Here is a 22,341-nt window from a genome sequence, read left to right as displayed (position 1 = left end):
TTGTTGTTGGGAAACCATAAAATCCTTATTTATTATACCAAATTTAAGATAATATGAGAAAGAAACAAAAAAGTGTAAATTAAATATATATTATATTTATATATATATATATATATATATATATATAGAGAGAGAGAGAGAGAGAGAGAGAAGCACAAATGTTTATTACAATGTTGAATCTGAATGACTATAGGAGGTTTGAAACATGAAAGAGATCTCAAAACCTTTTTAGCCAGGAAAGCATTTGCTAGTACCATGCTGGTCTTGAGCAACTTTAACCAAAAGAACCGCAGCATCTTGATGATCCGCATAAGCATTTCTTTCTCCCTTTGGTTTCTGCACTGCTGCTACCCTCAGCATGATCTGACTGGGCAATTCCATAGTCATATGTTAACTCTGTCATTGGTGGAATGTGTCTGAGTGCAAAAAATGCAACATGGAAGTAGGATTGGTTGTTTTCTTCATACACGACAGGCTGCCAGAAAACATTTGGGGAGCAACTATGATTCATAAATCTAGCTACATTCCCAATATTCTTGGCCCTTATAATTAAAGGATATGGCATGGCATAATCATTAGTAGAGTCATTGGGATCGACTTCATCCAAAAGCCTAGGCTCATAATTCCACTTGAATTGACCATAAATACGGGTTGTATCAAAAACATACTCATCTCCTTCCCTCACAAGATGACTTACCTTGGCTCTGTCAACAACTTCTATTCGCGCTGCCAGTGTATGGGAAATCACCTTCATTTCTCCTAATGCAAGAGCAGTTCAAATCACCTGGGACACATGCTTTATTACAGGTGCAGCCATGTGAAGGCTGCATTAAACTGAATGATTTCGGATGTCTAAGAGAATGGAAATAATTGAAAAAAGTAGGCGCCTTCACATTATCGACCTCACTGACAAGTGATACAGGAATACCCTCATCTCCATTGGAAAGGTCCTTGAAGGGGTGCCAGATTTCCACTTCTGAATTGATTTCCAAACAGCAAAGGCACTAGATTGACCAGCCATTCTCACCAACTTATACTTAAATACACCACCACCACCACCTTTTGCTTTTTCTATCCATGAATCTTGGATTTTATAAAGACCATCATAGACATAGATTTTGTTATTTGGATTCACACCATCTCTCATGCCCCGGATGACTCTTACTTCATTGTGTTTCCGAGAACTCCTATCAATAAAAATATTTTTAAAATATTAATTTTATTTATATTAAGTAATTTAAAAATATTTTTAATAATAAAATAAATTTATTGTGAATCTAAATTAATTGTAATAAAATGCACTTAAAATATAGTGACCATAAAAATTATGATTCATAATCACTATAAAAAATTATTGAGCACTTAAATCAATTGACATGTTGTTCAAACTTAATAAGTAATATTGAGTTTGAGAGTTAGATATGAAATTGCATTAAATAGTCGAAAGGAGAATTTGATTATTCATAGTAGTCTTATCCAACTGGAACTTGATTAATTCTAGTAAAAGATACTTGTGGTTTAAAAAATTCACCATAAGAAAGGAACATATATTTTAACAATTATCCAAAATGATTTCAATTCAACAAACCTAATAAACTAATTAGATAAAAGAGTAGTCTAATTATTGCTTATTCTTTAAGTGATTTATTTATAAAGTGTTTATGTGAAGTCATAAAATGAATCATGACCTTCAAATGTTTTGATTTATTCAAACCTTGGCTTGTTATGGTGTGAGAGATTAACTTCTTTCGCTAGATCCAACCTCGCTTCCAAAACTCAGTCGTCTTTGCCCAAGTGTGAACTGCAGAAATTAGTAATAAACTTATTAGATAAAACATTAACCTATTTGCTAGTTAGCTAAACACTTGGTTGCAGGGTCAACCCAAAAGAAACACCAAAATGCCTACAAAGTTTAAAGATTTTCAAATAAAAGAAAATTATTAAGTAATAGTTTATTCTCATGCGCTTAATTACGAATATGCCACCGGTTCATCTTCTACGACGGTTCTTTGCAACCGTCGTAGAAGTCCTGACATAGAAAACTGCTTTTGTAGTAGTGTTTATCCTGTTGTAGTATTTGTTATGGATTACAACTGTAGTATTATGATTGTAGTCTAATATTGGTGCTTTTCACTTGCTGCCATGCCTCCCAAACCTACTGCCATTACTATGGCACTAGCAGCCTTTGCAAACTGCTTGGATGAAATTTAGACACAACAAGATTCTTGTTATGACAACATGCATAGTGTCCTCACAAACCCATAAAATACCAAAGCAAATAGTCATTTTTTTATGGTTGTTTACTCACCCATATAATGTATTGATTGTTACACTGTAGCTTGTAAGATCGTCCCGATGTTGGTATACTTTTCTAAAAGCTGACATAAAATACCAAAGCAAATAGTCATTTTTTTTTATATTTTTCATTAAATTAAATTTCAATTACTTTTGTAATTGTTTTAAAATACTTAAAACACAAGAAAGTAAATAATAGGTGCTACACTAGCCAAACCTTCAAACAAATTAGGCCAAGCCATGTAATTATATGAACCATGGAAGACTCAACTTTCATAAATGTTTCACATAGGTCTATTTCATACTTCAATATTTATTCTCTATTAATATTTAACATAAGATAAAATATATTTTTCATTCTTATAAATATATTAATTTTTTTTCTTATTTCTACAAATTACATTTCTTTTGTTTTTAATTCATGTAACTCGACTTATTTTTATTTTGTCTTTGCAATTTTTATTGATGTGACATTTTTTATGTTTTTATTGATAAAGATTGATTGTTAGTTTGTATAAGTTAGAATGATCAACTCCTCCTGAATTTTCTGTTGTTAACCATTGAACCAATCTTTTATCTTTATATTTTTAAGACATAACATTTTATGACAAACAATAATTAGCCACAACAAACATTATTAAGAAAACATCAATAGATAAAAATAAGTTTATATTATAATTTAAGTTATTTATTAAAAATTTAAAATAAAATCTATATTAAAAATGATCATTGCTAAAGTGGATCACTTCGTAAGTGGTTCCCACTGAATTATTTAATTTTAACCGTTAGGTTAATCTAATAACGGTAGTATAGTCCACAGCAGATCCTAGTCCCACCTAGCAACTCCCCCTCCACCAATTCCTTCGGCCATTGTTTGCTGTTGTTGGAGATGGTTTTCGACGACGACGATTAGGTTTTTCTTCTTATTTCCTTTGGCTTCTCCTCCATTGACGACCACGGCACCCCTATAATATCAATTCACCACAAACACCCTTGAAATGGTAGCAGAGAAAGAAAACTACTGATGCGTCCAATCATTGTCTTTGTGGATGGAGGGAGAAGAAGCAGAGAAAGGAGAAATGGTGTAGCAGCCGAAAATCATCTCTGACGGTGGTGCACGGCTGAGGGCGTCGGTGGCAGCTGTAGGAGAGGGAGGGAAAGTGCAATGAAGAAGAGGTAAGTTATGATGGAGGAGGATGTAAATAAAATTTTGCACCTTAATTCACCTTAGGGCTAAAAATAATGTTGCAAAATGGATCACTTTTTTAGTGGTTCCCATAAAATTCGTCATATTTATTTATTATAAATTTTAATAGTATAAAAATAAACATTGTTTTCCAATGATAAAAATATTAAGAAAAATGATATAAACACTCTCTTTGATTAAAATTTATGGGAAATTATAAAATTTGATGGGTTCACACCTTATTTAAAAATTTTGTAGTTTTAAACAAATTTTAACCAACAAAAAGTGTGTTAAAAGGAATATATTAAAATGTATGTTGTTAACTCTTTATTATTAACGACAACTTTGACAAAATAAAAAATGATTAAATTATTTTTTTTATTCTCTAATTTATTATTTAGATTTGATTTATAATCTTTTTGGGTCTAATTTTATTCTCTAATTTTTGAAACTAATTTAATTTAATTATATCATCTAAATGAAACTGATCATGTTAAAAATTATATGTTTTACGATTATTTAAATTAATTTAATAACAGTTTCAATTTACATCATCGTAAAATATGATTTTTTTTAATATAATTGAGTGTGATGCACCAAATTAAACTAGAAAAGAAAACTAAAAGATCAAAATTGAATTAAAAAATAAATTAGAGAGAAAAAAAAAACTGATTTAATAGGAATGAAATGAAAGTTGAAAGGGAGATGACAATCAACAAGAAGGAGTGAGGAGCGGAAGAAGAGCATCCCTGACTCAGTCGAAAGACAAAGGAGCGTTCATTCATCATGTCGAAAAGCAAAGCGAAAAAGAAAAATAGTGATAGCGATGAAGACGACGACGTTTTCTACTACCGCTATAGCAGCGTCAACCCTACCCAAACTCAAACTCAAACCCAAACCCTACAACACAATCCAAATCCCAAATCCAACAACAACAAGGGATCTTCGTCTTCTTCCTTGGCTCCGTCGAAATCAACGTTGTACGTTTCGAACATCGACTACTCCCTCACGAACTCCGACCTCCACACGCTCTTCTCCACCTTCGGCCGCGTCGCGCGCGTCACCGTCCTCAAGGACCGCCACACGCGCCTCAGCCGCGGCGTGGCCTTCGTCCAGTTCGTGTCGCGCCACGACGCGCACGATGCGGCCGCGCAGATGGACGGGAAGGTGCTCAACGGCCGCACCCTCGCCGCCTCCATCGCCGCCGACAACGGCCGCGCCCCCGAGTTCATCCGCAAGCGCGTCTACCGCGACACCGATCGCTGCTTCGAGTGCGGAGAGCAAGGGCACCTCTCGTACGACTGCCCGCGTAATCAGCTCGGCCCCCGCCAACGCCCCGAGCCTAAACGCCCCCGCCGTGGGCCCCACCCCCACCCCCACCGCCATCGCCATAACGACAATGACGATGCCGGAGGCGACGATGACGATTATGACGGCGGGGCTGAGCGGTTTGAGGATGATAATTGGGCTTCTGTTGTGGATGACGGTGCTGGTGAGAGGCTCTTGGCGGGAAACCAACATGATGGTGATGGTGTTGTGGCTGGAAAGAGTAAGAAGAAAAAGAACAAGGGTGGGTACTTCAGTGACGAGAGTGATGATGATGAATAGACTCACTCTGAAGGGTGTTTAATTTTGTTCTAGAACTAGAAGTTTGAAATTTAATGAAGAATTTAGTAACTTCTATACCCTTTGTCAATGTAGAAAATTTTACACTCAGAAATCATTGTTGGTATGAATTTCAAGTTGATGGTTGATGATTGTTTCAGCTGCAATTGATGAATCTGTTGTTGTTGCCTGTTGTTTTATGTCGATCAGAATTGCAGGCTATTTCAATTGTTCTAAAAGTTTCAAATTTAACATAGAATTTAACTTCTGTACACTGACAATGTAAAAATTTCTTGTATTACTCTTAAAAATTATCGGTTAGTATTACTTTCAAGGTAATTATCGTAAAGATCAGCAAATTTCTTGTATATGTCTGGTTTCTGATTGGATGACAACGCCCTTTACAATATTTACTGGTTGATCCTCAGTGGTGCATTTAAATCACTAGTAAAGAGTGTGTTTAGAAGAATGTATTACTAGCTTTTCTCTATTTTAATGAATTTGGTACAACAATTGATACACAATGGAGTTTTCGTAGTTGGAGGCTCTTGTTAATTGATAACCTTGTCTTTGCTTTGGTGTGTCGGCTTCAGAAATTATATCCGTTGGGAAATTCAATACCTTTGTTATGGTATATCTGGTTATGTATGTTTCTTTAATGTTTTTATATAGCACCTGTGTCTGTCTGTACCAAATTGTTCTACATTGACTGTGAATGTATGAGCATACAGTCGAACATGAATATCAGTCAGATGCAACTCACTTTCACTGCAGGTGAAGGAAGTAATCTCAGTTCCTTGGTGGGAAAATCCTAAGTTGATGTTACGTATCTTACATAACAAATCATGCATGTGTTGGAATATGAGTGGTTGATTTTCTCAACAACGACTTGGATTACTTGACGTTCTAAAGTGAGTTCAACTTAGAGGAGTATATCAATCCGTGTTAAGAGACCCAAAAATGTATCCACCATGGCCCTCTTTCCCATGGAAAGGACATCATAGGATGACATGCTTTGACACCTATAGTAAAAGCTGGTTTACTGGGGATGGCCTTGACATCTGATCACCCAGGTGTGTGCACTGTGCACCATTGCAGTATACGTGGCATTGAGAGATCTCATGTTGGTAACTGTTTTTCTGATTGCTCTTTGCTCCCTGCTTGATGTCTATTAATTACTTTTGATGGAGATTGATGGGTAGTTGATGTAGGAGATGGGATCTTCAGTGGTGTTCCTTTCGCAACTGAAGTTAGTCTTAGACATTAATCTTATGTTTTCCTGTGAATAGCCATGGCGACAAAGGAATAGGAGATAGTTTTCTGCAGCTGTTTCAAAGATGAAACCGGGTTTGAGAGCTCTCAGTGGCTTAATTATCCTAGCTCCCATTTCATGGTAGTTGGCAAATTAGTTAGAGCTGTTTGTCAGAGTCTTCATCATGTTATTGTACACTGTTGCTGATGAATGGAGGAAAAAATTAAGGCATGAATATTATTTCTCTGTTTTCTTTCTTGAGTATGATCCATACAAGAACAAAAAGGAATGTTGGTTTTGAACCTGTCATTGATGCTGACTTAGTCATTGAAGGGTTCCGTCTTCTATGAACTGATTTGATAATGCTGCATCACCGATTCACCTGTGTCATGAGTGGGCAAGCAATAGAGATACCTGATTTTATGCCTATCAAGAATGATTTTTTCCAAGTTGGTTCCTAGTTGGAAAATTATGGAAGTTAAAATGTTAATGCGTGGAGCAATGTCATCTGGCTGGACAACAGATTTTCCATAGGCCATAGCTATTGTGAAAGAGATACTGAGTGAATTGGTTTTGTGATAATTATATAATTCCACGCCTTGCATGTATGGCCATAGGCAGAAAGATAACTTGAAAATGTCTTCTGTAAAGCCCTAAGGGCCTCTAGACCAGAAAAGATGCATTAATTGGTGAAAGTCTATGTTTAGGAACCTCTGCCGCTGGAAGAAATGATGCTGTGGGGTTCCTAGCATGAGGCATGATGAACTCGGGATATTAACTAGATCAATAATTTTCAACCTATTTCAATCATAATGACCCTAAAATAGAAAGTTGCTTTACACGTTAATTTATTTCTATACTAATTTCCCCCTTGATACAAGAACTGTTTAGACAACCACCATTTAGCATGTATTGTACTGTTATCTGTTTAAGACTCCATTTACCGTCCAATAGAGTCTTAGGGAGCCTTTTGCTCCTTTAGTATAAGTCTGGTTACATGTAATTGAGTTTGGAAATTATAGTGTCTTGCACCTATCAGTTTTCTGCATCAGTAACAAAAAATAAAATGTTTTACATGATAAATTTGAAAACTTGTCGATGCCCAAAAAATATTGAAATATTTGTATAAAGAATTCATAAAAGAATGGGTGATCAACAATTGGATTTCTTGAAATCAGGACCCTACATGCAAAGTCCCGTTCATCTTGAAGGAATCGTTCCTCCACACCATGGAGACTCTGGCCTTATCCCATGTTTCAGAACAGATTTATGCATATTAATATAATAAAACTAGATGGAAAAATAATAGAACAAAGACTAAAATATATTTTTGTCCTATGAAAATATTATAAATTCGTCCTAACATTTTTTTTATATCGGTTATATGTATAATCAATATAAAAATAAACAATGTAAAAAATGTTCTAAAATTATCATTGTAGATTCGAATTTATGTGAATTTACGTCCAGATAAAAAAGTGACATTTTATTTTATGAGGAAATTTTGTTTACTAAAAAGCGTAAATAAAAAATATGAAGGCGTGAAGAGTACCATAAATGATGTTAGTGTTTATTTTTATTACTATAGGGAATGAAAACGTATAAGCAGTAGCACATTATATGAGTTACATAACATGAGAGAAAGAGGTGCTACTAAATCTGCAGAGGAAGAACTACACCGTTTTGTACTCTAACTGTCCAAAATGACACCTATCTGTAGCTACTGATGTGGCACAAAATCATGCTTCAAACATTCTCCAAACCCACTTGGTTGCAACATGACAAAGACCATAATAAAGAAAGGAGGATTCAAGGGGGACATACCTCCAGGAATAACCATAAATCCTCACGCCCTTATCATTTAATATCTCTCTTTCCCTCCCAACGCAAGGCTAATAACTTAAGCAAGCAGAATGAAAAAGACTAGGGCCTATTTGGATACAAGTTATAAATGCTTTTGGAAGTTTCTTTACAGGAAATATATAACTTTTTTTTCAGTAGAGAAGCTTTGAAAAACACTCAAAAGCAATTCTACCCTTGTATCCAAATAAGCTATAAGAGAATACCTTTAGGAAATTTCAGATGTTGAATTATTAGGCTTGCCAGATATTTTCCTTACCTATAAAAGGCAATTCACTAGTTTAGCCGCAGTCACTTTAAACAATTGCTGTGACGGATATGTGGGGCCTAGAGAGATTGCCGTCACAGGAGTAAATTAGTTTTAAGATTTTCGTCTTGTCAAATGTTCATGTTTCAAGGAAATTTCAGAGGAAAAGCAGGTGCATAAACATGCTTACTGTTTTCAAATACCTGCATTGATGGTCCATAAAATGAGGGTTTAACATAAATGGAATATTGGCTGTTGTTTCCTGCACCTTTTTTACAATGTTTTTTTACCTTCCGGGTTGACAATTCAATTCAGGAAGCCAAAATCTGTAATCATTCCCAAATATAATTTTGCATTCTGAATTGGTGAATCCAAAACCCAAAAAAGAGATGGAGAAAGTAACTTGACGATGCAGTAAACAACAGCCTGAAATATATCGAATCATATGCTTCAAATGCATGTAAACCAGTCTCGTGAAAAAGAGATGTAGAAATTGTCTAGCCAATATTTATAGCCATGGTCAATTCACCTTTGTCTATTTTCAGTAATGTCTAGCCCATGATTATGCTTTTTGTGATTATGATTGGAACAATTATTATCAATGCAACAATGTTTGAAAGCGTATTTGGAATATTAGAGGAGTATATCTATAAATTTCACTTTTCACAGTATAGAATTGTATCCATCAAGTTGTAGAGCAAACTACACAACCTATATACTACATGCTACTTCGTTTCTAGTTTATTAGAGAAGTATATTTAGTTACAATGATGCAAGGATCACAATTGTCAGTATGCACCAAGAAAACAATCAAAGAGGCGGAAAAAAAAAATATAAGAGTGGTGCACAAGAAAATACAGAGAGGATGCGCCTTAGAATCTTAGGCATAGGCAGACACTGCAGTGCCAGAAATGCCTGGAATATTCATTACTCAGAAATCTCCTCTTCCTCCATTAGTAGTGCCTTTGTTAAGCTGAGCTTATTTTACAAACTCATCCCACGGCATACCGAAACCCCTTATTGCATCGGAATCTGTGTTTCCTTTCTTCATGTGGACCACCTATCTCAGACTGGTGCCTCAGCTTGTTCTTGTTTATCTGGAAGTTGGCTTCTAAGGAAGTCTAGGACTGATTGCCGCTGGAGAAGAATTGAAATTGAAATTAATTCCAGGATCTAATAAGTAAATGAAACATATAGCAAAATAATCTGTCGATTTATATACAGTGGCATATCTAGTGAAAATGTGAAAGTTAATCTTTTAATCATACATATATGGATGGTCAAAATTAGCTCCTCATTATATACTATATATGTGTATCAGTGTATGTGTGTGGAGGAGGAGCAAATCTTAACTATTGGATCTCCCATGAATGATTAAGATTAAAACATAAGAGTCATTTGATCTTTTAAGTGCTCAATGCTCATATAACCTTTATGTAACTTATAATCTAAACTATTCATGCATGTTTAATTGTATGGTTAAGATTTACTTGTCACTCAATAAAAATGGTTATCTCACTTGATACATCCATTTTATATATATATATATATATATGTGTGTGTGTGTGTGTGTGTGTATGTATATAGTACTTCTTTGTATATCGGCATCTTACCCGTTGCTCGAGCCCACTAGCTTCAGATTTCAACGTGAGTGATTCCAGTAAGTCTATGGCTTCTTGAAATCCATCAGTAGCTAACTTTTCATCCCCTAGATTTCTGTCCACATCCGCAACTTTTGCAAGAGAGACAGCAACGTCTAACACCTAAAATAAATCATTAGAAAACAATGAAAAAAATGTTAGTTTCAATATAAGCCAAGATACTTGTTCTACAGTGGCCATTTTGTACAACCTTATTTACATGGTTTAGTTGTTTCAAAACAGAATCAAAATAAAACTGCAAGACTCAGTAGAAATGAGGAAACTAGGAACATTAAGGGTGTGCTTTGGTTGTGGGAATGCTTTATATTCATCATTTACAATACACAATGAAAATATGAAATAAAGTGAAAACCAAAGGACATTTTTGTAAAACTAGGAAAAGTGGAAAAGCAAAACAGAACATTTACACCAACCAAAGGCATCCTAATTCCCAAGTGACACTAAGTCCAGAATTTTTTTTTATAAAAACAATTTCATAGAAAAAAGGAGACTTTGAATATGCATTCCTTTGATTCATTGCTCTATCAAAATGCCCAAAGTATTTTTAGGCTTTTATGGAATAATACAATAACTAGGATATCAATTGGAAGCTTAGTTTAGGAATTAATAAACAGATAGGACTTTTCTATTAACTTGGGTATCAAGCTAACATTTCTAAACTATTGTTATTTGATCGAGTTGGATTGACAGTTTAAGGATTATGTATGTACTTTACTAGATACACTTTAGAAGTGATATTAGTAAAGTGGTTCTCCTTGTTTCTCCCTACTCAGTGTGCGAGCACATGCGCGTCTCTTTCCCTCTAATTCTTTCCTCCCATTCTCTTCCTTCAATACAATCTGTCTGTTCTAGATTAGTTTGAATCGCCATAATTTGCTGCATGGCTGTAACAGAAACAAAATTGTGCTGCTGTCCTTGTATTGCCGCGTAATATAAGTCCATCATATTAAAGCATTACCCACCCCCCTTTCGTTGCAAGATTCCACAATTTCCCCCCATAATTGTCCTAATTTTAATTTTAAATAAACCACATTTGCTGGTTCACCTTATGACAATGTATAACAACCTAATAACCAGCATAGGAAAGCTTGCACCAAGCCAAAAGAGAAAGACTCGCATGAAGATCAATTAAACATCAACATCAAAAAATTCAAATCAAATGTATGTAGATAGTAATAACCAACCTGGGATGGAACATTTGAATTGTGTTTGACAACATCGCGCCGAACATTCAAAGATTTAAAATAGTAAGATCTTGCAGCTTGAAGGTCTTCATCATAATATTTAAGATCTCCAATTTTGTTAAGTGAAACAGAAAGTGTATGGGTAATCTGTAGGAAAATAAATTTCAAGAAATAAATTGACAAAAAAAAAAATGATGTTGCAATTATGATTTTTCACTCCATAATCTAGAAAAGCGAAATAACCTCCAAATCATCTTTTGGCAACTTTGACAAAAATTGAACACTTTCTTCAAAATAAGCAACTGCAGAACTGGCATCACCCATTGCTCGGCTGCAGAAAAATGATATGTTAACATGTAGGTTATGATCTGCCCTCCATTAAACATGTCAGAATAATATATTTTTTGATACAGTAAGAAATACTATTAGAGAAGAAATAAGTGGAGTTAAGAGCAGAGAGTAACATACTTTTTGATAAACTAAGAGGAAAGTAGAGAGATAACAGAGAAAAAGGAGAAGAACAAAGCTAATTTTATTGATCTGAAAAACTCGTTAGAGATAGTAACAATCCAAGTATTTATAAACCTTTATACAACAAAACTAACTATAACTAACTCTAACAGAAAGCCAACTAACTCTAATAGAAAGCTAACTAACTAATCCTATTGAGGTGCAGTTAGAAAAGCCCTTGTACTTCCTGAATTACTAACTACCACAAAATGGGTGTTGTTAGCAAAAGCTAACAACCCTTACAGACAAAATACAAAACTGTTTTTCACAGTTATACATTGACATGTCGAGTTTCCTTAAGCTAGAGACATCTCGAGTTTCCTTAAACTAGAGGATGACCTATCCTAGGAACTGGGTACCGACGTTGTGCCCAAGTACCTTGGGGACGATATGACCCTACTCCTTGGGCTCACAGATACAAGGGCAGTAGAAATGGTTAAGGAAGAAAATCAGTTCGGGACAACGCCGTTTTACTCACTGAAGAAATGGAATCCAAATATCAGAACGGGCAATAGACTAATCTGGGCCTGGTGCTGGGGCATTCCAATAGCAGCTTGGGATATCGCAAACATCCGCAAGATAGTTTCTGCGATAGGCGACCTGGTGGACATCGACGATGATGCGGAGGAACGCCGAAGGTTGGACCGAACGAGGGTGCTTATTAGGACCCCATGGAGGCCCACAATCCAGCACCTGGTAAATCTTCCCATCGGCGGTGAAATGCACCAGGTTCATATTGTCGAAAAGACGTCAAAGGACATCAGAAGATGCACCTGTGACGGCCGTAGTTGCCTCGGCTCATCGGAGGAGATCTCCTCCTTTGACGACGACGATGACTGGCTAATCTCGAACCCCGCCAATGGCTTGGATATCGACAACGCGTCGGCATGGATCAACGGCGACCCTTCTGTCGGGGGAAAGACCTTGGGAAACGCACCTTTAACCGGCGTAATAGTACCCAACGGTACGAACACTGCCGTCGGACCTGTGGGTATTAACCCTGGTACAAGGAAATCCCCCAAAATCAATCTTTCGGAAGTGTCAGGCGTGGAAGCTCAAAAAGGGACAATGTTAGAGGCATGCCCCGTCCTGGTGACAGGGGGTAGTTGCAACAAAGAGGAAAGAATCAGAGCTGGGAGGGAGCCACGTGATCAGAATATGGAGGAGCAGCCCATGACAGGTGATCTTCACCCTTCTGGCAACGTTGACTCTACGCGGTGCCAACACCAAAATCGCGACGACGAAAGCAATGGCTCACAGCTGGCAGTTCTTAATGACCCAAGTGGCACTCGTAGAGATTTCCAAAGTTCAACAAGTTGTAACGCACCCCATCACCAAAAGCTACACCCTGCCTCTGTTCCAGCCCAATTGAAAAGTTAATTAAAACACCTGGGCCTCAACAGCTGAAGGAAGTTTACAACGTTACTCATCCCCCTGCACTTCGTGCAGCCAACAATGGGCCTTCAAATGTGGGCCTGGCGGATATCACTAATGCAAAAGTCACATCCTAGCAACACACAATCACAAATGAAAAGATGACCGAATCCCCTTCGATATGGAAGGTGTATTCTAGAGGTAGATGGTGTAGAAAGCAAAAGGCCCCCAACATTGAAACTGTGAACCTAACGGATGAAGACAAAGGCACTAATATTCAACAACAGCCCAAAGCAGCTTCAGTTAATGTCCTTGAGCCTAACACGTGCTATATTCAATCCATATGCGAAGAGTTCAGTGGCCCTCAAAATCAAATGGTGGCAGAAGTTTTACTAACCAATAACATGGACACTTAAGGAGGCAGAGGACCACTGGAGCATGGCTAGGCAACTGGGGGTAACCTGCGACATGGATCACCACAGCATCATCAAAAGTTTGTGATATGGAGGACAGAGATTTGAAAGAGGCAGAGATGCTGGGTAACAGGAATGGGGTCTCATGAATATTCTCTCATACAACGTAAGAGGACTAAGGAGGGGGGTCAAGTGGAGCACTATCAGGAGGTTGGTGAGAAAACATAAAGTAGATCTACTTTGTCTTCAGGAGACGAAAAGGGAGTAGATTGACAAAAAAACGTGTCAAGTTCTATGGGGAGGTGATGATGTTTGCTGGGAAATGCATCCTGCAAAAAATACAGCAGGTGGTTTATTATGTTTATGGAGTGACAAAAGATTTAAAGTGGAAAGAAAGATAACAGGAAGAGGGTTTATCCTGTTGTAAGGAGTATGGACCAATGAAGCCCAAAAGGTCCACATAATTAATCTGTATGCTCCATGTGACATTCAGAACAAGAGAGACCTTTGGGAATCTCTCAAGCAGCAAAAAAATATGAATCCAAATGGCTTATGGTGCCTAGTGGGTGATTTCAACAGTGTTAGAAGTCCATCAGAGAGGGTGGGTGTATCTCAGCAAGGGGCGGATGACAGACTTATCAGAGAGTTTAATGATAGGTTAAGAGACATGAAAGTTGAGGAACCCCCATGTGAGGGAAGAAAATATTCGTGGTTCAGACCAAATGGAACCGCAAAAAGCAAGCTGGACAGAGCATTTATATCTGTTGAATGGTTCACCAAATGGCCAACTAGCACACAATTTATTCTGGACAGGAATTTTTCCGATCACTGCCCCGTTCTATTCAGCTCCAAAAATGCGGATTGGGGGCCCAAACCATTCCGAATTCTTGACTGCTGGCTTAAGGATAAGTCATTTGTGCGGACAGTAAATGATTGCTGGTCACAGACACAATTAAGGGGGTGGGGAGGTTATGTATTAAAAGAAAAGATCAAACGCCTTAAAGAGAGGCTGAAGACATGGAATAAGGAGCAGTTTGGCGATACTTTCAAGAAGGTTCAAATCCTAGAGGCTGAGATGAGCAAGCTGGAAACTGAAACAGCCGATAGGGAATTAACTACCCAAGAAAATCTGAAAAGGAAAATGCTTCAACAAAAGCTGTGGGATGCAGCCAAATCACACAAATCATTAGTGAGGCAGAAAGCGAGGTCAAAGTGGATCAAAGAGGGAGATTGCAACTCCCGTTATTTCCACTTGTTGCTCAATTCTAACCGCAGATACAATGCTGTGAATGGAGTGTTCATTGACGGCTCATGGGTTGATGAACCATCTAAAGTGAAAGAGGAAGTTCACAGGTTTTTCCAGCAGAGATTCAAGGAGCCTATGCGGTGCAGGCCACAACTGAATGGGATATCTTTTAACAGCATTGGTCAGCAGGAAAATCAGGCGCTGGTGGGAAGTTTTAATGAGGAAGAAATAAGGAGGGCGGTTTGGGATTGCGGTAGTGAGAAAAGTCCAGGCCCGGATGGAATGAATTTTAAGTTTATCAAGCAATTCTGGCTGCTGTTAAAGCCCGACATAATTCGTTTCCTTGATGAATTCCACGCAACTGGGATTTTCCCAAAGGGAAGCAATGCATCCTTCATCACCTTACTACCTAAGGTGCCTGACCCTCAAACCCTCAATGATTTCATACCTATTTCGCTTATCAGATGCATATACAAGATTGTGGCCAAGCTCCTATCAAATAGGCTGAAGAAAGTATTGCCAACCATCATCGATGAAAGACAATCTGCCTTCATAGATGGCAGACAGCTGCTGTATAGTGTTATCATTGCAAATGAAGTGGTGGAGGAAGCAAAAAGGGGGCAAAAGCCATGTCTGGTGTTCAAAGTGGATTTTGAGAGAGCTTACGACGCGGTCTCCTAGGACTTTCTAACTTACATGATGTCCAGAATGGGGTTCTGCAATAAAAGGATATGCTGGATTCAAGGTTGCCTCAAATCTGCCTCGGTTTCGGTACTTGTAAACGGGAGCCCCACTGCTGAATTTAACCCTCATAGAGATCTTAGACAGGATGACCCGTTAGCACCTTTGCTTTTTAACATTGTAGCGGAAGGCCTAACCGGTCTAATGAGACAAGCAATAAGTGAGAAGCTTTTCTCTGAATTCTTGGTTGGCAAAGACAGCGTACCAGTAAGCATTCTTCAATATGCTGATGATACAGTATTTTTTGGGGAGCCTACCATGCAAAATGTCAAGGTCATCAAAACAATATTGAGGGGATTTGAACTAGTTTCTGGTCTTAAAATAAATTTTGCAAAAAGCTATTTTGGTGCAGTGGGTAAATCTGACCAGTGGAGTAGAGAAGGTGCTGAATTTTTGAACTGCAGGATTTTTTCATTGCCTTTAACATATTTGGATATTCCCATTGGGGCAAACCCAAGGCGTGACGAGCTGTGGGATCCGGTCATTAGGAAGTGTGAGAGAAAATTAGCTAGATGGAAACAAAGACACTTATCTTTTGGGGGGAGAGTGACCCTTATACAATCTACATTATCCTCTATCCCTATCTATTTTCTCTCTTTTCAGGTTGCCCGAAAAAGTAACGGATAAGCTGATCCGAATCCAGCGTAGTTTCTTATGGGGAGGTAGATCGGAGCATCGAAAGATACCATGGGTGAAATGGAAAACAGTTTGTCTTCCAAAAGAAAAAGGGGGTTTGGGTATATAACGGCTTTCAACAAGGCATTACTTGGAAAATGGAACAGGTTATGGTCCAAGATATTGGATTCCAAGTACGGTGGATGGAGATCAATGGTGGAAGGTATTAGAGGGAATAACGAGTCAGTTTGGTGGCAAGATTTAATGGAGGTGACACATGACCAACAACTGAATACTATCCTCCAAGATGGTACAACTTGGAGGGTGGGGTGTGGGGATAAAATCAAATTCTAGGAGGATTCTTGGTCTGGACATGGTGAAGCTCTAAAGCAGAAATACCCAAGGCTGTATCGGATATCTCTCCAGCAACATAAACTCATCCAACAGGTGGGAAGTTTCAATGATTCAGCATGGGAATGGAACCTTTCTTGGAGAAGGCCTTTGTTTGATAATGAAATCGCATCCGCTGTAGGTTTTATGGAAGACATCTCTCAGATTACAATCCAGCGACATACAGCAGATTGCTGGATGTGGAAAGTTGAGCCTAATGGATTTTACTCTACTAGGAGTGCATATAACCTGCTACAAGAATGTTCAGTGGGAGCAAATCTGGATGAAGCGCTTCAGAACCTATGGAAACTAAAAATCCCATCCAAAGCTGCAATATTTGCTTGGAGGCTAATCAAAGATCGATTGCCGACTAAGTCTAACCTGAGAAGGAGGCAAATAGAGATAAATGACAGCATATGCCCTTTTTGCAGAAATCTGCAGGAGGATGCAGCCCATTTATTTTTCAACTGCAACAAATCTCTACCTTTATGGTGGGAATCCTTATCGTGGACAGGAATAGTGGGGGCCTTCTCCATAATCCCTAGGCACCACTTTTTGCAGCACCAAATCGGGATGAATGGTGGGAAACGAAACAATAGGTGGAAGTGTTGGTAGGTAGCTCTAACGTGGACAATTTGGCAGCATAGGAATAAGATCATTTTCTCGAATGAATCATTCAACGTTACTAAGCTGATGGATGATGCACTGTTTTTGGTATGGACTTGGCTTTGAGCATCGGAGAAAGACTTTACAATGCACTTTAACTATTGGTCTACCAACCTAACAATAGGTTTTTCTGCAGATTAGGAGGGCTCACTAGCTGTGGGGTATTAAAATTTAGGAAGTCTCACAAGCCATGGGGTCCTGTTGCTGTATTCATTTTGAATAGGGTGGACCACATCAGTCTGAAAATAGCCTGACCAGTGGAACCACTAGACTATTTCATATCACCTTGTAATTCTAGTACCACTGGTACTCATCATATAATATATATACATTTCTTTTGCTGATAAAAAAAACAGTTATACATTGACATACTGATACCCCCCTCAAACTCAAGGAGGAGAGTTTTCATTGGAAACACTCTTCACATTGAGTTTGCCTCTCAGAGCCTCAAATCTTGATGCAGACAGGGGTTTAGTTAGAATTTCAGCCCACTAATTCAGAGCTGGAATATGAACAATTGAGAGCTGCTTGGCCAAAATCTTTTCTCTGACAAAAAACACATCAATCCCCATGTGTTTTGTTCGATTGTGAAAAACTGGATTGTGAGCAATAGAAACAGCACTCTGATTATCACAAAATATTACTGGAGTAGTGAAAGAAACTTATAACTCTGTCAGAAGGGTATAAATCCAAGTCAATTAAGTGGAAGTTTGAGCAATGCTGCGATATTCAGCTTCAGTACTAGACCTGGCAGTTACCTTTTGTTTGCGAGACCACCAAGAGACTAAGTTTGGACCAAGAAAAATGGCAGTCCCTGAGGTGGAGCGCCTGTCATCCACATCAGATGCCCAATCAGCATCACAGAATGCTCGAATGGCCAAGGGATTTTTAGTAGATGTAGGCTGCAAGAGCAGACCATGAAACAGAGTACCTTTAAGATATCTTAGATTCCTTTTCACCACTGTCCAGTGAGAATCCAAAGGAGCAGCCATAAATTGGAAAACCTTATTGATAGCAAAACTAATTTAAGGTCTAGTGAGAGTAGCATATTGTAATGCACCAACTACAGACCTATAGAGAGAAGGATCATGAAAAACATCAGCACCATGTTTAGACAACTTGCAGTTAGAAACCATGGGAGAAGAGATTGAATGAGCTTTAGCCATGTGAGTTTTGTGAAGCAAATCACGAATGTATTTACTCTGGGTCATTAAGATAGCACTGTTGGACAGATATTTGATTTCCAGACCCAAGAAATAATCCAGATGACCAAGTTGTTTGAGAGAAAAAGCAGTATTCAATCTGTTTGTGAGCTGCTGAGTCAGAGTGGCTGAGCTACCAGTGAGAATTATATCATCCACATATACCAGCAGATAAACAACATCCACTTGATGCCGATAGATAAATAAGGAAGAATTACTTTTGCTACCAACAAACCCAAATTGTAACAGAGTGGACTTGAGTCTGTCAAACCATTGCCTTGGAGCCTATTTTAACCCATAGATAGCTTTATTTAGCCTGCAGACCAATGACCTGTTTGCAACTTCAAAACCAGGAGGTTGTATCATAAAAACAATTTCTTCAAGAGTACCATTTAAAAAGGCATTATTCACATCAAGTTGGAACAGTTTCCATCCATAGGACAGGGCAAGAGTAAGAATAATTCAAATAGTGACAGGCTTGATCACAAGTTGGAGCAGTTCTATTTATTTCCCTCAGTCTATCATATTAAAGGTCTATTACTATTATCGAACAAGAAGATAATTTTATTATATGGGATTGGGAGTACAAGAGGTATTTAAACCTATTACATAGAGCATTACATCAATAACCCCACCCTCAGACTATGAAATGTAATCATATTAAAGGATGATTTACATACACTCATTAAAGGAAAGTATAGATTCCTATCAGAGATACTGAACTAAAGTTCCCTAAACAGCCCAAGTTTTTGAGACAATTGGTCCTCAATCCTCCTTGAATAAGTATTCAGGTTTTATTCTTGCTTTCCCCATCATTCTTGCTTTTTGGGTTAATTAGTTTTCAACAATTTTAATATCAGTGATTTTATCTTCTAATATCAGTTTCAAATTGTTCTCCTGGCCTTTTATTTTGAGCTTAATTTCATAATTTTCTTTGTATCTTAATTACCATAAACTATTTAGCTCCAATTCCTTCGTATCTTAATTATAGACTATAGACTATTCTATACTCAATCAGTGAGAGACTCATGACAGATATATTATAGCTATGCCAAATATCTTCATTTTTCTTTAAGCACAAACCTCTTACACAAATAATACCTGAGGACATATCAATAATATTCTACATAAACTAACAAACACAAAAGAACAAACTTCGGTGATGAGAAGACTGAATGAAAGATAGATATATGCACTAACAGGAAAATAAGAGTAACAGACTGATTAGTCAGTAGATCGCGGGTGGTGGGGAGTAGAAGAGAGCAAGAAAACATACCAGCAGTCACCAAGCATACCCAAGACTGCTCCTAGCTGTGAACATAACTCTGAAGTGTTACCAACTTTTTCTAACTGATCACGAATGTCCTCTGCACAGAGATTGAGTCTTGATTTGGCACTTTCTAAATTCTGAGCACGGAATGCCTGTTTTTGAATTGCATATAGCAAAATACACATTATCAAGAAGTAGTACAAAACCAACAAAGTTCAATATGTAACTTAGTAAAAACAAATGGCAGTAGCTGCAGCAGAGCAACAGTTATTAAGTATTAACATCAATGTCTCTCCTAGATAAAGATATTTTCCAACACATCTAATCATGCATACCAGTACACTATCAAGAATTATTAACATCATTGCCAATTACATTAACGACAAAAGTTTTAAAGAATCTTTATCTTTCTCCATTTAATCATTCATATATAAAGATTTAACATTAACATTTAAAAAGACCAACTTACCCTCATGGCTTGTTGCACCAAGAAAGAACCTCTTTCCAAAGACACATCCTCATATATGACCTTTTTACTCTCAGTTGCTTCTTCTCCTTTGTCTGAACTAACAGACCTTTTGATCCTTGCATGACCTTCAATAAAGTGATCAACTACACCTTGAAGATTAGCATCAGGCTCGATCTTCACAATATCAGCCCCACATAACGGGCAGTCCTTGAAGCGCAATATGCATGCTCTAATTTCAGACAGGTAGAATATGAGAAATGAGCTAAAAATAGAGTATTCAATGCATCAAAGATTCAAGAAATAAACACAGTACACAATACATACTTGCAGAAAACATGAGAACAAGGCACACATTTGCTGGTGTCAAATAAAAGTGCTTGGCACACCGTACAGCTAAGAGGACCAATCTTAAACGAATGCGAATCATATCCAAAAGGGCACTTTGGTGAGGTACTAGCTGAGTCATTAACCTCTTTCTTCCCTTTACTCTCAGATTCAACCTGATGTTTCATAGAGTTTTCGCCAGATTTCTTAGAGGCATTGTTATCATCAGGGCGAGAAGCTTTGACAAAGGGGCATACTGGTGTCATATTCATCAAGAACAAGAACCTGCCAAAGCATCAAAACAACATCTTTGCATTCAATCACCCTTTCGTTTTAATTTATTTTAAGTAAAACTTCCTAAACAAATAACAGTTTTCTCCTAAGAACAATTATTAAGGAAACAATAAATAAAAAGATTTTTATAAGAAATCACGGTACATGAATTGTTAACATTAAATCCTACACATTCCAATAAAACTTCACTTGTGATTCCTTATGGTGTATTTGGCAGGAAGAAAAGAAATACTACTCCGGATGTAAATCCTATCAATTTTTCTACATGATGGAACTTAACAATTCAATTTTAAGTTTTTAGTTTCTACTGCAAAGACAACATCTAAGGAAGAACCCCTGATCCCTCATACCTAGGAAGTAGTAATAAAGCGAAAATTTGCATCACCAATGAACTTAAAAAATTAGCACTCTCCCCTGTTCCCCCATTATTCTAGAATCATCTATTTTTCCAACTGGGTACATTAAATCAAAATCAAGATTCAATTTTTTCAACAGTTTTCAACTGGGAACATTGAATCAAAATCAAGATTCAATTTTTTCAACAGATAAAAATACCCTTTTTCTTTAATTTCAAGAATTAAAAAGGATGAAAATATTACAGGATCGAGGTAAACGAGACAGAGAGAAGAAACTGGAAGTTGCAAAGAACGACGTCGTTGCAGGTGGCACTTTGTTGTTCCCTTCTTCCTTCGTCTTTGGTTGTGTGTGTGAGAAAAAAAAACTTGGATGATGATGCTACAGTTTATAGAAGAACTTATCGTTTATAGTCCCTCGTTTATTGTGAATTTCTTGAGGGGCCATAATCTATTAGATTTTACACTTAAATATATTTTTAATTCTTAATTTCTATATCGGTCCATTTTTTAGGTTGATATTTTTCAATTCATACCTAAGTCGGGATGAAATTCAGATCATAAAAAATAAAAAAGTCGGGATAAAATCCCAAATTTTGGTTTTATCTTTTGTTGTTTTCACATTAAAATTTATATTATTGATTTAAATATATTTTTAATCATTTAAATTTGAGTCATTTGTTTTAATCTTCTAAATTTAAAATTATTTTTAGTCATTCAAATCTATAAAATATTATTTTAGTCATTTGATGTAAGGTAAATCAAACATAAAATAAGAAATTTACAATTTGAACAACTTTTAATATTTTTTATTTTAAAATATGTTTCTGAGTATTAAAAACTGTCATAATTAAATAAAAAAATTTAAAAATATTAATTATTTTAATTTTTTATTGATTTGATTTTAATAATTTTAAACGGTCAAAAAATCATATTTAAAAGTATAAAATAGAAAATTAAAAAATTCTCATGATAAACCATGTTAAAAATTATGAATCTTTTATTTTTTTATTTGACTTACAATTTGCAAAAGGATTAAAAAAATAACTTCAAATTAATTTACCTTTAATAGACTAAAAACATATTTAATTTTATATATTTTAATCTTCAAATTATTAAAATGGCTTCTTTAATCCTTATTGATGGATTTTTAACAATTTAAATACATAATTTGTGACGATTTT

General features: G+C 36.8%; 3 protein-coding genes across 3 annotated transcripts; 1 reads left to right on the top strand and 2 right to left on the bottom strand.

Annotated features, from left to right (window-relative positions):
- Positions 1 to 237: 237 nt before the first annotated feature.
- On the bottom strand, positions 238 to 3,166 carry LOC102664044 (histone-lysine N-methyltransferase, H3 lysine-9 specific SUVH1). Its single transcript, XM_041016187.1, has 3 exons — positions 3,132 to 3,166; positions 929 to 1,187; positions 238 to 748 (listed from the first exon to the last, which is right to left on the bottom strand). Exons 1-3 carry the CDS (start codon positions 3,164 to 3,166, stop codon positions 275 to 277), a joined length of 768 nt encoding a protein of 255 aa, XP_040872121.1. The 3' UTR covers positions 238 to 274.
- Positions 3,167 to 4,166: 1,000 nt separating this feature from the next.
- Positions 4,167 to 5,233, top strand: LOC100814914 (U11/U12 small nuclear ribonucleoprotein 31 kDa protein). The gene has a single exon (XM_003527485.5). It carries the CDS (start codon positions 4,268 to 4,270, stop codon positions 5,087 to 5,089), a length of 822 nt encoding a protein of 273 aa, XP_003527533.1. The 5' UTR covers positions 4,167 to 4,267; the 3' UTR covers positions 5,090 to 5,233.
- A 3,858-nt stretch (positions 5,234 to 9,091) lies between these two features.
- On the bottom strand, positions 9,092 to 21,556 carry LOC100813844 (protein NCA1). Its single transcript, XM_003527483.4, has 8 exons — positions 21,404 to 21,556; positions 20,511 to 20,795; positions 20,187 to 20,415; positions 19,724 to 19,869; positions 11,534 to 11,621; positions 11,291 to 11,437; positions 10,059 to 10,208; positions 9,092 to 9,582 (listed from the first exon to the last, which is right to left on the bottom strand). The coding sequence occupies exons 2-8, from the start codon at positions 20,780 to 20,782 to the stop codon at positions 9,511 to 9,513; spliced, it is 1,104 nt and encodes a 367-aa protein (XP_003527531.1). The 5' UTR covers positions 20,783 to 20,795; positions 21,404 to 21,556; the 3' UTR covers positions 9,092 to 9,510.
- Positions 21,557 to 22,341: the final 785 nt, after the last annotated feature.

The sequence above is a fragment of the Glycine max genome, chromosome 6, assembly GCF_000004515.6.
Source record: "Glycine max cultivar Williams 82 chromosome 6, Glycine_max_v4.0, whole genome shotgun sequence".
NCBI classification, from domain to species: domain Eukaryota; kingdom Viridiplantae; phylum Streptophyta; class Magnoliopsida; order Fabales; family Fabaceae; genus Glycine; species Glycine max.
Note: the sequence above shows the minus strand (reverse complement) of the source record. Positions and strands in the feature narration are given on the sequence as shown.